The sequence below is a fragment of the Etheostoma spectabile genome, unplaced genomic scaffold (assembly GCF_008692095.1).
Source record: "Etheostoma spectabile isolate EspeVRDwgs_2016 unplaced genomic scaffold, UIUC_Espe_1.0 scaffold00018797, whole genome shotgun sequence".
In the NCBI taxonomy this organism is placed as follows: Eukaryota; Metazoa; Chordata; class Actinopteri; order Perciformes; family Percidae; genus Etheostoma; species Etheostoma spectabile.
Window position 1 is genome coordinate 89,046 of NW_022604473.1, and position 16,185 is coordinate 105,230.

The 16,185-nt window shown below is 43.5% G+C and overlaps 2 protein-coding genes and 1 pseudogene across 2 annotated transcripts; 2 read left to right on the forward strand and 1 right to left on the reverse strand.

Annotated features, from left to right (window-relative positions):
* Window positions 1-852: 852 nt before the first annotated feature.
* On the reverse strand, window positions 853-4,160 carry LOC116682468 (uncharacterized; annotated as a pseudogene).
* Window positions 4,161-9,238: 5,078 nt separating this feature from the next.
* Window positions 9,239-10,165, forward strand: LOC116682464 (olfactory receptor 4E1). The gene has a single exon (XM_032509724.1). The coding sequence runs from the start codon at window positions 9,239-9,241 to the stop codon at window positions 10,163-10,165; it is 927 nt and encodes a 308-aa protein (XP_032365615.1).
* A 4,201-nt stretch (window positions 10,166-14,366) lies between these two features.
* Window positions 14,367-15,335, forward strand: LOC116682469 (olfactory receptor 13C9). The gene has a single exon (XM_032509725.1). The coding sequence runs from the start codon at window positions 14,367-14,369 to the stop codon at window positions 15,333-15,335; it is 969 nt and encodes a 322-aa protein (XP_032365616.1).
* The last annotated feature ends 850 nt before the right edge of the window (window positions 15,336-16,185 follow it).

Here is a 16,185-nt window from a genome sequence, read left to right on the forward strand (position 1 = left end):
GTATTCATTGTTGCAAAACGTTCTGTACATAATTTGTTACCATGACAACACCATTGATCTGAAGCTCAATGCTGTCATGTAAATAGTTTTCAAATCAGCAATAAATATAAAATTTTTTGATCAACTCATATCAATTGCATGCTTAAATAACATACCGGTTAAAGCCCCGCACATTTCAAGAGAACCCGATCCACTTCAGGGTTAAATGTGACCACTTCCGGTTTAGGCCCCGCCCAGTCCGAGCACGGATCCGGATACAGATAATTCATGTGGTAAACAGATACAGATACAGATAATGCTGTACTCGCTCATCCCTAGTAAACAGTACCTTTCAACAGTTCACATCTCAGCATGATCATTTCAGAAGAAGTGCCTGTCCGTCTGATAGACTGGGATGACGAGAGGGATTATATACAGATGAAGTTGGTGCAAATTCGGAACACCTCAGGAAGCCGAAAATGTACCCTGAACACTGAGAATGGATGCAGAGGCTGAAGAGGTCTGAAGTGATTGCTAAGCGTCTAGTGGCAAAAGAGGGTTCCCGTTTCTGCAAGCTTTTAATTAACATTGTAACGTGGGAATGAGAGGTAGAAGGGCATTTGAGGCCCTTAACTATTTTGATGAAGAAGTTGATACCTGCTAAGTACATCTGAATGGTAGAGGAGCATTCTTTTGTAATGGAATGTGCATGGGTAATGAAATTGCAGATGGACATGACGTCCAGAGAGGGGAATGGCAGCTGGTATGTGGCTTGATATGCCTTAAAGCAATTCCAGCCAGTTAGGTAGGCCAAGAGAGTCCTGGGGGTGAGATTGTTGATGAAGGCATCTTGAGAGGCATAAGAGAGATTTCTTAGCTGGTGTGGTAGGTGAAAGTTGTGGCTGAAAATGGTGGCATTGGGTGAATGTTTGATTCTGGAGCCAAGCGTCTGAATTTCTGAAAAGAGAAACGAGACAATGAGTCTGCTTTGCAGTTGTTGTGGCCGGGCACGTGAGCAGCCCTGAAGATGAACTAGTGTTGGGCTGATATTAGTGTGAGCCTGCGAAGGAATTGTGCAATGACCGGGGAGCGAGAGCGACCTTTATTTACAACGTCTACCACTGCTGTGTTGTCTGAATGAATGAGTATGGATCGTTTGGACCATTCGTGGCCCCAAAGAATGGCAGACACGACAATTGGATAAAGTTCATGGAGCGCCAACAAAGGAGACCCAGACTCTGCGCCAAATTCACGGAATCCCGAAGGCCAAGTTGAAGCAAACCACTTCCCGTTGTAGTAGCCGCCAAAATCCACGGAGAGAGCTGCATTGGTGTACAGCTGAATGTCCTCGTAAAAGAAAGAAATGCCATTTCAAGAAGCCAGGAAGTGCTGCCACGAATGCATTTCCATCTTACACCTCTCGTCCAAGATGACTCTATCATGGAGAGAGGGGACGGCAGCGGCCTTGGACAAAAGGCTAGACAGAAAGGATTTGGCTTGGGGAATGGCGTAATTGAGATAACCAAGGAGAGCTAATAACTGGCGTTTGGTGCATCTGACTGCAAGAAGAAAGTTCGACAGAAGGAAGGTGATGCGCTGCACTTTCTCACAGGGCAAAGATGCCCTTAAGGACAAGGAATCCGGGGTAATGCCTAAGAACTTGATGGAGGGGCTAGGCCCCGATGTTTTCTCATTGGACAGAGGGACGCCTAGTTCGCGGAAAGCTGTAACGAGAGCACAAAACCCCCTGTGAGCAGGAGAGGATGGAGGGGTGACGATGAGAAAATCGCTGACGAGATGGATCTCGTAAGGAAGTCTGTGATTGTTAATCAGGATCCAGCACAGGAATTCAGACAGAGAGTCAAAGATTTTGGGACTTTTTGGCTTCTGCAGCCAAAGGCGATGCGCACAGAGAAATAGTTGGCTCCCTCCCAGCAGATCCCGAAAAAAAACCAGAAATCTACAGTGGTGTGAAAAGTGTTTGCCCCCTTCCTCATTTCCTGTTCCTTTGCATGTTTGTCACACTTAAGTGTTTCGGAACATCAAACCAATTTAAACAATAGTCAAGGACAACACAAGTAAACACAAAATGCAATTTGTAAATGAAGGTGTTTATTATTAAAGGTGAAAAAAAATCCAAACCATCATGGCCCTGTGTGAAAAAGTGATTGCCCCCCTTGTTAAAACATACTATAACTGTGGTTGTCCACACCTGAGTTCAATTTCTCTAGCCACACCCAGGCCTGATTATTGCCACCTGTTCACAATCAAGGCATCACTTAAATAGGAGCTGCTTGACACAGTAAGGTCCACCAGAAGATCCTTAAAAGCTACACATCATGCCGAGACCCAAAGAAATTCAGGAACAATTGAGAAAGAAAGTAATTGAGATCTATCAGTCTGGAAAGGTTTATAAAGCCATTTCCAAAGCTTTGGGAATCCAGCGAACCACAGTGAGAGCCATTATCCACAAATGGCGAAGACATGGAACAGTGGTGAACCTTCCCAGGAGTGGCCGGCCGCCCAAAATTACCCCAAGAACGCAGCAATGACTCATCCAAGAGGTCACAAAAGACCCCACAACGTCCAAAGAACTGCAGGCCTCACTTGCCTCAGTTAAGGTCAGCGTTCATGCCTCCACCATCAGGAAAAGACTGGGCAAAAATGGCCTGCATGGCAGAGTTCCAAGGAGAAAACCACTGTTGAGCAAAAAGAACATCAAAGCTCGTCTCAATTTCTCCACAACACATCTTGATGATCCCCAAGACTTTTGGGACAACATTCTGTGGACCGATGAGACAAAAGTGGAACTCTTTGGAAGGTGTGTGTCCAAGTATATCTGGCGTAGAAGGAACACTGCATTTCATAAAAAGAACATTATACCAACAGTAAAATATGGTGGTGGTAGTGTGATGGTCTGGGGCTGTTTTGCTGCTTCAGGACCTGGAAGACTTGCCGTGATAAAAGGAACTATGAATTCTGCTGTCTACCAAGAGATCATGAAGGAGAATGTCCGACCATCTGTTCGTGTACTCAAGCTGAAACGAACTTGGGTTCTGCAGCAGGACAATGATCCTAAACACACCAGCAAGTCCACCACCGAATGGCTGAAGAAAAACAAAATGAAGACTTTGGAGTGGCCTAGCCAAAGTCCTGACCTGAATCCTATTGAGATGTTGTGGTATGACCTTAAAAAAGCTGTTCATGCTCGAAAACCCTCTAATGTAACTGAATTAGGACAATTCTGCAAAGATGAGTGGGCCAAAATTCCTCCAGGACGCTGTAAAAGCCTCATTGCACGTTATCGCAAACGCTTGGTTGCAGTTGTTGCTGCTAAGGGTGGCCCAACCAGTTATTAGGTTTAGGGGGCAATCACTTTTTTCACACAGGGCCATGATGGTTTGGATTTTTTTTCACCTTTAATAATAAACACCTTCATTTACAAATTGCATTTTGTGTTTACTTGTGTTGTCCTTGACTATTGTTTAAATTGGTTTGATGTTCCGAAACACTTAAGTGTGACAAACATGCAAAGGAACAGGAAATGAGGAAGGGGGCAAACACTTTTTCACACCACTGTAGATGAATGGGCAGGATCTTAAATGCACTGGTGATGTTGGTTTTGGAATCCGCCAGACGGATTAGGGAGATGCCGTGAGTGATGGATGCATACTGCATGGAGAAGTCCGGACTGAGAATAATGCTATTGATGCTTGGGATGACCGAGCCGTGAGTGGAAGAAAGGTCAATTATCAAACTCTTCTTCCCAGAGTATTTCCGAACACTAGAAAAGGAGGCACAACGAACGGGCTGATCATTAAACCGTCCTTCACTTCCTTGGCCAGTAAAGAGGTGATGGTGAGAGGGTCTGTGAGAGTGGACTGGAGGTTGAGGCATGCATGAGATGTCACAGGGAGGGCTGCGATACCTGGATGGAAACCATAAGTGAAGCCGTTAAGGAGGAATTCACCAAATTGTCTATCAGGGTGATGTTGCAGGGCAATGGCAAGGCTATTTACCTATACCGACGTGCTGAGGTACCGTGCGAGTCCTTCCGCAGGCGAGGTAGGATTATGAAGGCAGGTGAGCCTGGCATGTGCCCCGCCGCAGAAGGAGCAGACATGCAGGAGCCAGCAGTTGGACAGGGCGCAGCCAAGGTCGTTGAAATTGATGCAAACCATCCTGCCAACCAGAAAGAGAACCGGCCTCCCCCTTTTGTCAACCCCCTTAGGTAGAGGGACACGACCAGAAGGACAAGCATCCGCAGGCCCGGGGATGACAGGGGGCGGGGGCGTGGCAGCAGACAGGCGGTCGAACACGGAGCCGTTGTGAGAGGAATAAGGGCGTGAACAAGGAAGAGGTATGGTATCCCAACAGTCTTGAAGGAGTTCCCAGAGATACTTAGCACTTGTTGGCCCTTTTGCCTTCACTCTGCGGTCCAGCTCACCCCACACCATCTCGATTTGGTTCAGGTCCGGTGACTGTGGAGGCACAGCACTCCCTCACTCTCCTTTTTGGTCAAATAGCCCTTTCACAGCCTTGAGGTGTGTTTGGTCCAAATAAACACATGATGGTCCAACTAAACTATTTGACCATGAAGGCCTGATTCGCGCAGTCTCCTCTTTACAGTGTTTACAGAGATTTGTCTGCTGCTAGAACTCTGTGTGGTATTCATCTGGTCTCTAATTTGAGCTGCTGTATGTGATTTCTGAGTCTGTTGACTCAGATGAACTTATCCTTAGCAGCAGAGGGGACTTTTGGTCTTCCTTTCCGTGGGCGGTCCTCATGTACGCCACTTTTGTTGTAGCGCTTGATGGTTTTTGCGACTGCACTTGGGGACACATTCAAAGTTTTCACAAATTTCCGGACCGACTGACCTTCATTTCTTAAAGTAATGATGGCCACTTGTTTCTCTTTACTTAGCTGATTGGTTCTTGCCATAATATGAATTCTAACAGTTGTCAAATAGGGCTGTTGACTGTGTATCAGCATGACTTCTGCACAACTCAATTGATATATATCTATATATATGTGTGTATATATATATATATATATATATATATATATATATATATATATATATATCCATCCATCTTCATCCGCTTATCCGGTATTGGGTCGCGGGGGCAGCAGCTCCAGTAGGGGACCCCAAACTTCCCTTTCCCGAGCCACATCAACCAGCTCCGACTGGGGGATCCCGAGGCGTTCCCAGGCCAGGTTGGAGCTATAATCTCTCCACCTAGTCCTGGGTCTTCCCCGAGGCCTCCTCCCAGCTGGACGTACCTGGAACACCTCCCTAGGGAGGCGCCCAGGAGGCATCCTTACCAGATGCCCAAACCACCTCAACTGGCTCCTTTCGACGCGAAGGAGCAGCGGCTCTACTCCGAGCTCCTCTCGGATGACTGAGCTTCTCACCCTATCTCTAAGGGAGACGCCAGCCACCCTCCTGAGGAAACCCATTTCGGCCACTCTTACCCTGGATCTCGTTCTTTCGGTCATGACCCAACCTTCATGACCACAGGTGAGGGTAGGAACGAAAATTGCCCGGTAGATCGAGAGCTTTGCCTTCTAGCTCAGCTCTCTTTTTGTCACAACGGTGCGATAAACAGAATGTAATACCGCACCCGCTGCTCCGATTCTCCGACCAATCTCACGCTCCATGGTCCCCTCACTTGCGAACAAGACCCCAAGGTACTTAAACTCCTTCACTTGGGGTAAGGACTCACTCCCTACCTGAAGAAAGCAATCCATCGGTTTCCTGCTGAGAACCATGGCCTCAGATTTAGAGGTGCTGATCCTCATCCCAGCCGCTTCATACTCGGCTGTGAACCGATCCAGTGAGTGTTGAAGGTCACAGACCGATGACGCCATCAGGACCACATCATCTGCAAAAAGCAGCGATGAGATCCTGAGCCCACCGAACTGCAACCCCTCCCCGCCCCAACTACGCCTCGATATCCTGTCCATAGATATTATAAACAGGATTGGTGACAAAGCGCAGCCCTGGCGGAGGCCAACCCTCACCTGGAACGAGTCCGACTTACTGCCGAGAACCCGGACACAGCTCTTGCTTTGGTCATACAGAGATTGGATGGCCCTGAGAAGGAACCCCCTCACCCCATACTCCCGCAGCAGCTCCCACAATTTCTCCCGGGGGACCCGGTCATACGCCTTCTCCAGATCCACAAAACACATGTAGACTGGTTGGGCATACTCCAAGGCCCCCTCCAAGATCCTTGCGAGAGTGAAGATCTGGTCCGTTGTTCCACGGCCAGGACGGAATCCGCATTGTTCCTCTTCAATCCGAGGTTCGACTTTTGGCCGAACCCTTCTTTCCAGCACCTTGGAGTAGACTTTACCAGGGAGGCTGAGAAGTGTGATACCCCTGTAATTGGCACACACCCTCTGGTCCCCCTTTTTGAAGAGGGGAACCACCACCCCGGTCTGCCACTCCACACCCAGAGCTTTCAGCATTTCTGGACGGATCTCATCAATCCCTGGGGCTTTGCCGCTGTGGAGTTGGTTGGCTACCTCAGCGACTTCCACCAGGGAAATTGATGACAATCCCCCATCATCCTCTAGCTCTGCCTCTACCACAGAGGGTGTGTCAGCTGGATTTAGGAGTTCCTCAAAGTGCTACTTCCACCGCTCTATTACCTCCCCATTTGAGGTCAACAAAGTCCCACCCTTACTGTAAACAGCTTGGATGATTCCTCGCTTCCCCCTCCTGAGGTGGCAAACGGTTTTCCAGAAGCACCTTGGTGCCGACCGAAAGTCCTTCTCCATGTCTTCTCCGAACTTCTCCCACACCCGCTGCTTTGGCTCTGTCACGGCAGAGGCTGCCGCCCTTCGGGCCCGTTGGTACCTTGCAGCGGCCTCCGGAGTCCTCCGGGATAACATATCCCGGAAGGACTCCTTCTTCAGTCGGACGGCTTCCTTGACCCCCGGTGTCCACCAGGGTGTTCGTGGGTTACCGCCCCTTGAGGGACCTAATGTCAATGTCAATGTCAATGTCATATTTATTTGTATAGCACATTTCCAAGGCCGAGGCCTACCAAAGTACTTCACAGCACAAAAAAAATATGAAACAGATACAATAGAAGACACAACAAATAACAAATACTAAGAAAATAAAATACAACATTCATCAAGGCGGCTCCCCTGAACCAAACGCTATTTCAAATAAATAAGTCTTCAGCAATGATTTAAAAGTGGACAAGCTTCTATCAGTCCGCACAGCTACAGGCAATGAGTTCCACAGAGTTGGAGCAGCCACTGAAAAGGCTCGATCACCTCTGGATCTCAGTTTCAATCTAGGAACCTGTAGGACCATCAGACTGGCTGAACAGAGTCTCTGGAGGGCCTATGCAGCCTGACAAGGTCCGTAAGGTACTCTGGGGAAAGCCCATTGATACATTTAAAGGCAAATAGAATAACCTTAAAATCAATCCGATATTTTACCTGAAGCCAGTGAAGCAATGCGAGCACTGGAGTAATGTGCTCCCGCTTCTTCCTGCCACTTAAAAGACGAGCTGCTGCATTCTGTACGATAAAGCTCAAACTTCCCAATGCCTGTATAGAAGGAGTTACAGTAATCCAGGCGAGAGGTAATTAAAACATGAATGACTTTTTCTAGGTCAGCCTGTGTCAGATACGGCTTGACTTTAGCTATCAGTCTAAGCTGAAAAAAGCTAGCCTTAACCACAGCACTGACCTGCTTATCTAGTTTAAAAGCACTATCAACAATCACTCCAAGATTCCTGGCATGGGATCTTAAGTGAGGTGCTAGTTGGCCAAGGGAGCTGTAAGAACCTGAACCAGCTCTGGACGCCCGAACAAGACAACCTCCGTTTTGTTCTCATTAAGTTTTTAAAAGTTTAGGTCCATCCAAGTCTTAATATCGCTCATGCAGTTTATCACGGCCCGCAAAGATTCTTTAGCTGGAACCTTTAGCGGTGGAAGGAGATGCCATGCTTCCTGAAAATAGATCCCAATGGTAGCATATACAGGGAGAATAGCAGTGGACCCAGAACTGACCCCTGCGGTACCCCACAGGTCAGAGGGGCCACTGAGGATGAAAACTGTCCCATTTGTACTGAAATTGATCTGTTAAATACGACTCAAACCACTTAAGAACAGTGCCTTTTAAGCCAACACAGCTCTAAACGCCACAGAAGAATTTTATGATCAACTGTGTCGCAGGCTGCAGTCAAATCAAGCAGAATTAAAATGGCACAATTGCCAGCATCAAGGTGAACGAACAGATCATTAAAGACTTTTAATAGAGCAGTCTCTGTACTGTGACGAGACCTAAAACCTGACTGAAACTGTTCACAAACATCAACTGTTTTCAGAAATTCTTGGATCTGAATTAACACAGATCTTTCTAAAACCTTTGAAATAAAAGGGAGCTTAGAAATAATTCTAATAAATTCTATAATAAAATTAGACAAATCCGTAGGGTCTAAATTCTTCTTCTTCAGAAGAGGCTGAACTAAGGCATGTTTAAAGGAAGATGGAACACAGCCAGAACTAAGACACAGCTTCAGCAATGGAAACTTTGAACATTGTCCACTCAGGTTCAATGCCCCCAGCCTCCACAGGGATGCCCGAAAAGCTCCGCCGGAGCTTGAAGTCCCCCAGCAGAACTATGGAGTCCCCTACTGGAGCCCCATACAGGACTCCATTCAGGGTCTCCAAGAAGGCCGAATACTCCGAACTCTTGTTTGGTGCATATGCACAAACAACAGTCAGAGTTTTCCCCCCCATCACCCGCAGGCGTAGGGAGGCGACCCTCTCGTCCACCGGGGTAAACTCCAACGCAGCGGCGCTCAGCCGGGGACTTGTGAGTAGTAGAGTCTTGCCAGGACTAAGGCTGTTCGAAGTTGGAAAGATTATGTAATGGAGCACATGGTCAAGAAAAGCCTGCAACTTCAGGCATCCAGAGTCTGATAAAGTTCTTCATATATTTATATATAACTATTGGTCGAGAGTTTAATGAGATCCTTGGGGGGGCAAAGCAATTTCATAAAAACTTTCCACAGACTCAAACAGTTCACTTTCTTAATTTTGGAAAAGAACAAACACCAGGTGACTTCCAAGGTCAGGTATCTATGAATGGATAAGACACAACAGTACAGGTTGGATGTTGGTGTTGTCATGTAAGTGAGTAATCTCTTTTTAGGAATTAATGCACACTTGTTAAAAAATTGCTTGTTTTATTATTCAACATCTAAACATTTAGTTTAAGACAACATTAATGTATTATGATGCAAATGTAACTTATATAACTCTGGATGGGCATGTGGACGTTAACAAATACAGATATGTTTTTTTTTGTATTATGTTCATAGCATATATTCTAATAATCTGCAGTAATTCTATTATTGTGTACCTTATCTGGTTTCACGAAAACCTCCATGAGCCTATGTACATTTTCATTGCAGCTTTGTTAGTGAACTCTGTTCTTTACAGCACTAATATCTACCCAAAGCTTTTGGTTGACTTTTTATCTGAAAAACAGATCATATCTTATTCAGCCTGTCTCTTTCAATTTTATATATTTTATACTTTAGGCTGTTCAGAGTTCTTACTGTTGTCAGCCATGGCCTATGACAGATATGTGTCTATATGTAAACCTCTGCAATATCACACTATCATGACAAAAACCACAGTGAGTATTTTTATGTTCTTTGCTTGGCTTGGGCCTGCTTGTCATATTTTAGTCCTAACGATATTGAGTTCTGAAGCAAAACTGTGTGACTTAACTCTAAAAGGAATATTTTGTAACAATTCAATTTACAAACTTCAATGTGTAACATCAAGAGTAATTACTATTTTTGGTGTAGTCTGTTTAATAGATCTCTCAATTCTGCCCATGCTTTTTGTAGTTTTTACATACAGCAGGATATTTATAATAACCTATCGAAGTAGTAGAGAAGTCAGGAGAAAAGCTGCACAGACCTGTTTACCCCACCTGTTGGTTTTAATCAGTTTCTCCATTTTGAGTGTTTATGATGTCAGTATAGCACGAGTAGAATCCAATTTTCCTAAAATTGCACGCTTAATAATGACATTACAAATACTTTTGTATCATCCTTTGTTTAACCCACTCATATACGGGCTCAAAATGAAAGATATTTCTAAACATCTCAAAAGATTGTTCTGTTCAGCCAAAATGATTTGATGTAATAACACTGATTACTAATGTACAGGCACTTCTTCTGAAATAATCTTGACTGTTGACTGGTACAGTAAATACACAATTCTGTGTACATACACAATACTGTGTATTTACTCCTAAAGAGACTGTGTTTGTTACAGGAATGGCAAGGTGTCTTAATTTTTAACATTGTAATGGCTAATATTTGTATTAATATAAAAAAACTCTATTTTACATTATCAAGTCAACTTAAATGTAGTTTTCTGTATTTTTTCCATAACAAACATCAAAAACACATTTTTATTGTAGTACTGTGTATTTACTGTAACAGCAAGTTATTGAACAATGTAATGTCTAATATCTGTAATTATGAAGACGATTTTCTGTATTTTCCTTTACTGTCATGAATGTAATTAGCAACCTAAAGAATTTTGAGTAACATTGACATTTGTTCTTTATGGCTTTTGTTTTTTGTTTTCAATATAACACATTCTGACTCAGGAGTTAATCCTTACTTTTCACTTCAAGCTATCACTTTACAAGTGATACTCAACTTTTGGAGCTGTTGGGTGGCTGTTTTCTTATTCACAATGAAAATAAATTGATTCACACTGGTAATTTATTTTGTACTTGAAATGTAAATAAGGGATCAGAGTGCATAAAAAGCCTCAAAGTAGAGCTTATTGATTGAAAAAACATAATTGGGCAGGATCCCGCAACAGAGGTCCAGGGTAAGCCCCAAATACTAGTATCATAGTCTAAACATACAAGTGTCATTGCTAACCCTAACACAAAAAAGAGTATAAAGCAATTACAAGATTTATGTAAATTATTCATTCCAGTGTTCACCTACTGTAACACATGTGTAATGTGATTTGAATGATAGTTCGGAATAAAGCCATTCACGAATCTAGGCTTCTAGGAATCTAGGCTAGGCAGTCACTGCGAAGGCTAAGCCTAGATTTCACTGACTTTGTGTTGACTAATGCCATCTTAGTTTGCAATATCTGATAATGGTTGTAGGTAATCTAGACCAGGTTGCTACCGTTTATTGTCTAATGAGGGCACATTTCTTATCCCTGAAGTTTGTGATGACGAAACAACTTCTCCCTCCCAGCTTGTGAAATTATGTGTTTGATGACGATACTGTTGTGGCGTGGTCCTTGCTACTGAATACAACGTATTCCGGCAAGGTGGCCAAAAAAATGCTTGCACATTCCTCATAGAATAATTTGTAAAGTGAAGCAAATATGTCCAATGTACTTTTGCAGTGTTTTAGCATACCTTTGAACTGGATGGGTCTCTTACTCAAACTTGACTTTCTGGATTGCATTTCATACATTCATTCACACCGCTAGCAACAGCAACATACCCCTTACCAATTCCCCTCCTTACCGCTGATTAAATTCTGAATATTCCACATTCTGCTTCTTTAGCCCCATTCCCACTTTCCTAACTGTCCACCAGATGCCCAGATACATTTCGCCAGCGTTCTTCATTTATTGCTGAGCTGTTCAGACTTTGATTATTTGTCACTAATTCTTTTTAAATGTTTTTTTTTATTGAAAACCAATTTACCAATACACATCAACAGAAAATATACAGGTTCCAGTTTTAGTTTTTTTTTTCATATCCTATGATATCCTATTAATCATATCTCCCCTTTTCAGTGTAACAAAAAATTGCCTAAGGGCAATAAGTGACACAAAAGCAATAACATCTAAGTGTTTATCGGAGAGACTGACCAATACAGGAGGAACCCCAAATGAAAGCAGGTGGGGTAGATTATCCTGAAAAGTACAACTTTACGTTGGAGCAGGGACTTCACTCTGTTGAAAGCCACTGCAGTGCTGAAATCATCCTGCGTCACCTTCGACCCCTGGTGAGCACACAGCTGGACCCCCTGCAGTTTGCTGACCAGCCTGGGATTGGGGTGGACGACGCAGTGATCTACCTGCTGCACAGATTGCTGCTCCACCTGGAGGACAGCGGGAGCACTGTGAGAGTCATGTTTTTTTACTTCTCCAGTGCTTTTAACATCATCCAGCCTTTGCTGCTCAAAGTGAAGATGGAGAGTGCCGGAGTGGACCAACACCTGGCTGCCTGGACTACGGACTACCTCACCAACAGACCACAGTATGTGGGGCTCCATCACTGTGTGTCTGACGTGGTGCACTGCAACACAGGTGCCCCTCAGGGCACGGTGCTCTCCCCCTTCCTTTTTACCCTCTATACCTCGGGACTTCACTCACAACACCACCCACTGCCACATCCAGAAGTTCTCAGTGGACACAACTGTTTTTGGTTGTGTTTCTGAGGGGAACAACCTGGAATACAGGACGGTGATCAGGGACTTTGTCAGCTGGTGTGAGCTCAACCAGCTTCAGCTCAACACCAGCAAGACAAAGGAGATGATTGTTGGAAAACATCCCACTTCTCACCGGTGAGCATCCAGGTATTGGACATTGATGTAGTGGAGAGCTACAAATTCCTGGGTTTTCCCCTAAACAATAAACTGAACTGGACTGACAACACCAATGCACTCTACAAGAAGGGCCAGAGTCGCCTCCATCTGCTGAGGAGACTCAGGTCCTTTGGAGTGGGCAGGACTCTCCTCAGGACTTTTTTATGACTCTGTGGTGGCCTCTGCCATCCTTTATGCTGTGGTTTGCTGGAGGGGGGGCAGCTCGGACAGGGACAGGAGCAGACTCAATAGACTGATCAGGAGAGCGAGCTCTGTCCTGGACTGTCCTCTGGACCCCATAGAGGAAGTGGGGGTGAGGAGGATGTTAGCTGACATCCATCATGGACATCATGAGCAGCTCCTTCAGCAGCAGACTAAGGAGAGGTACCGCAGGTCGTTCATTCAGGCCGCTGTCAGACTCTACAACACCTGCACCACCTGATAATGTTGTAGTTCTGTTCCGGTTTTTCATTTAATCTCTTTTTCCATGTAGTGGTGAACGCACACTATGACAGGGCGGGATCCCTGGTGGAGCCCTAGGCTTTGGGGGCACGGTCCAGTAACTGCCTCGGATTTATGCCTACACTTCCCTTGATGAGACCAACCATGCGTAAGTTCTGACGCTTAGAACGGCAGATCAGGTCCTCCGCCCGGAGCCTGCTGTTGTCATCTGTCATGGTGGTCAGCTTCGGCCGTAGTTCAACCACTTCTTGCTACATGCTGGTGATGTTATCCGAGTGAGTCGAGAGCCGTTTCCATCTCGGAGACAGTAGAATTATGTTTGGCCACCGTGGTAGTGATAGCTTCAAGCCACGATTGTATAGGGGTGAGGGTTGCATCCAGAGAGGGCATCAGCTCTGCAGCCGTGCTTTGTCGAGATTTTTCAAGCTCAATGACAAGCATCTCCAAAGCTAATCTCAGCTGCAACAGCGAAGGTGAGTGATGGCCAAATGAAGCTTTGTGAACCACTTTATTTTCTGCACACTCTATGGTACTCTCTGTTCAACAAAGTGTTGCGAATACAATGAATTGCGATGCCTTTAGGCCTTTGTCTTAAAACCAAGAGTGCCATTTAGTGGGCTCAGAAAATAAAGACACTGGTTCACAAAGCTTCATTTGGCCATCACTACCGATTGGCTTGACTTACTCTACTTACTAGTAGATAAATCAAAAACTCATACAAAGAAAAAACTAAGACACAAAAAAAGATCAAAGTAGAAGATGCTCAAAGCAAGAATTACTAATTACTTTTTCTGCGAGAAAGTTCAACCGGAAGCTCACTTATTTCTAAATACTCCTATAGATCCTTTGTTCCTATGCCAGTTTATCCTAGATATTTATTTAATATATTATAGTTTTGTTTGTTGTCTTTTATCATTGTGTATAAGTTCTGGCCTCCATGACAACACGACAAATCATATCACCAGCTTTGGGTCCCTAGAAGCATCAAGTACCTATTCTGCCCCAGTCAGTGCTCCCTTCTACAGACCTCCAGAGATTCATGAAGTTGTTTACATGTTTGTTGATCTCGGTGAAAAGTTTTAATGAGATCTTTGGAGGGCAAAGAAATCTGATAAAATCAGTTAGCCAAACAGTTCACTTTCTGAATTCTGAAGGTCATCACACACTTTCAAGTTCACGTAACTATGAATTAAACCCTCCTTAACAGGTTGTATAAAATCGTTTTTTAATTCATGTATGCCTGTTACAGTATCTGCATGGTTAATACACTAACAGAGATTTCTTTTTAAATTATATGACATGGATAGTGAATTAAATGTAACATATGTAACTCTTGGTGGGCATGTTGAAGTGGACAAATATAGATATGTTTATTTTTTGATCATGTTCATAGTATATATTCTAATAATCTGCAGTAATTCTACCATTGTGTACCTTATCTGGTTTCACCAAAGCCTCCATGAGCCTATGTACATTTTCATTGCAGCTTTGTTAATGAACTCTCTTCTTTTCAGCACTAATATCTACCCAAAGCTTTTGATTGACTTTTTATCTGAAAAACAGACCATATCTTATTCAGCCTGTCTCTTTCAGTGTTTTCTATATTACTCTTTAAATGGTTCAGAATTCTTACTGTTGGCAGCCATGTCGTATGACAGATATGTGTCTGTATATAAACCTCTGCAATATCACACGATCATGAAGAAAGAAACTGTCCGTATCTTTCTGGGTGTAGCTTGGTTTGTGCCTGCTTGTCAGATTGCAGTTCCAGTAGCTCTTAATGTTAATACTAAACTCTGTAATTTTACTTTGAAAGGAATCTTTTGCAATAACTCAATTTACAAACTTCACTGTGTGAGCTCAATAGGACTCTCTGTGTATGGTGTGATGGTTTTGTTGAATGTTACACTTCTCCCTGTGCTTTTCATAATCTTTACATACTCAAAGATATTCATAGTTACATACCACAGTGGCAGAGAAGAGAGGATGAAAGCTGCACAGACCTGTATACCTCATCTGTTGGTTTTAATCAGCTTTTCTTGTTTTATTACCTATGATGTCATTATAGTTAAACTGGAATCTGAGTTTCCAAAAACTATACGTTTAATTATGACTTTACAATCAATTTTTTATCATCCTCTCTTAAATCCAATCATCTACGGACTAAAAATGAAAGTAATTTATAAACATCAAGAGGTTGTTCTGTCAAAGAAACTGGAACTAATAATAAACAAATGTTTGGTTCTGTGTTCTGTAATAATAATGTAGACATGAGGATTCTATGATTATTGGAAAATATTTCATCCAGAAGAAATTGAAAAAAAAATCATAGTTGCTATCCAATACATGGGCATCATCTTTACCATTGTAATAATCACTTTCTGCATAAATTAAATATTAAGGCAACAAATTGTATTCTTTGTGATCAGATTTAATTAAACAACAAAACATTAAAAGTTTCAGATATGCCAATTGCTTTTATGCTAAAGTCACAGCTGCAAACGTGTAACATTTCCTCAACACGTACAAATTAAATGTGACGACATTAAAGGCGTGGAGCACTATGTTATGAATATGATACACAGAAATCACTGTTTAAGAGGTTATCTACTCAGCTGTTAGATTCATGTTTTTCCTCTTTCTTTTAACTAATACTTGTAAAAACCGTATAATTCAGACACCTATTATTTACATACAAATTTGTTTTGGCCCCAAAAGAAAAAGAATGAAATGATTCAAAGGTCAATTGACTGGATGTCCACAGTACTGCATGGCGAATGAGAACACATCAGAACTTGGAAGTTGATTTAGTTCCAGTTCAGAAACGTGTCAGTGCCCCTAGATCGTTATTAAAACTTTGAATATTAAGTTGATGTGATTTTCAGGGGTGATGGTTTGGTACACCACTTGCATGCTTCCATGCCGGAAGTCTTTCTCATGTGCACGGTGTCAGACGGGTTCAAGAATTGTCATCTCATTGGTAACCCTGACGCATGCAGAGGTGTGACAGCCCGCTTGCAGCTTTAAAGGAGCCCTGCCACACAAAACCGTTTTTACTTGCATTTTGTGAAATCTGTGAGGTCCATATGTATGTGTGTGGTATGTTGTGAATGTGGAA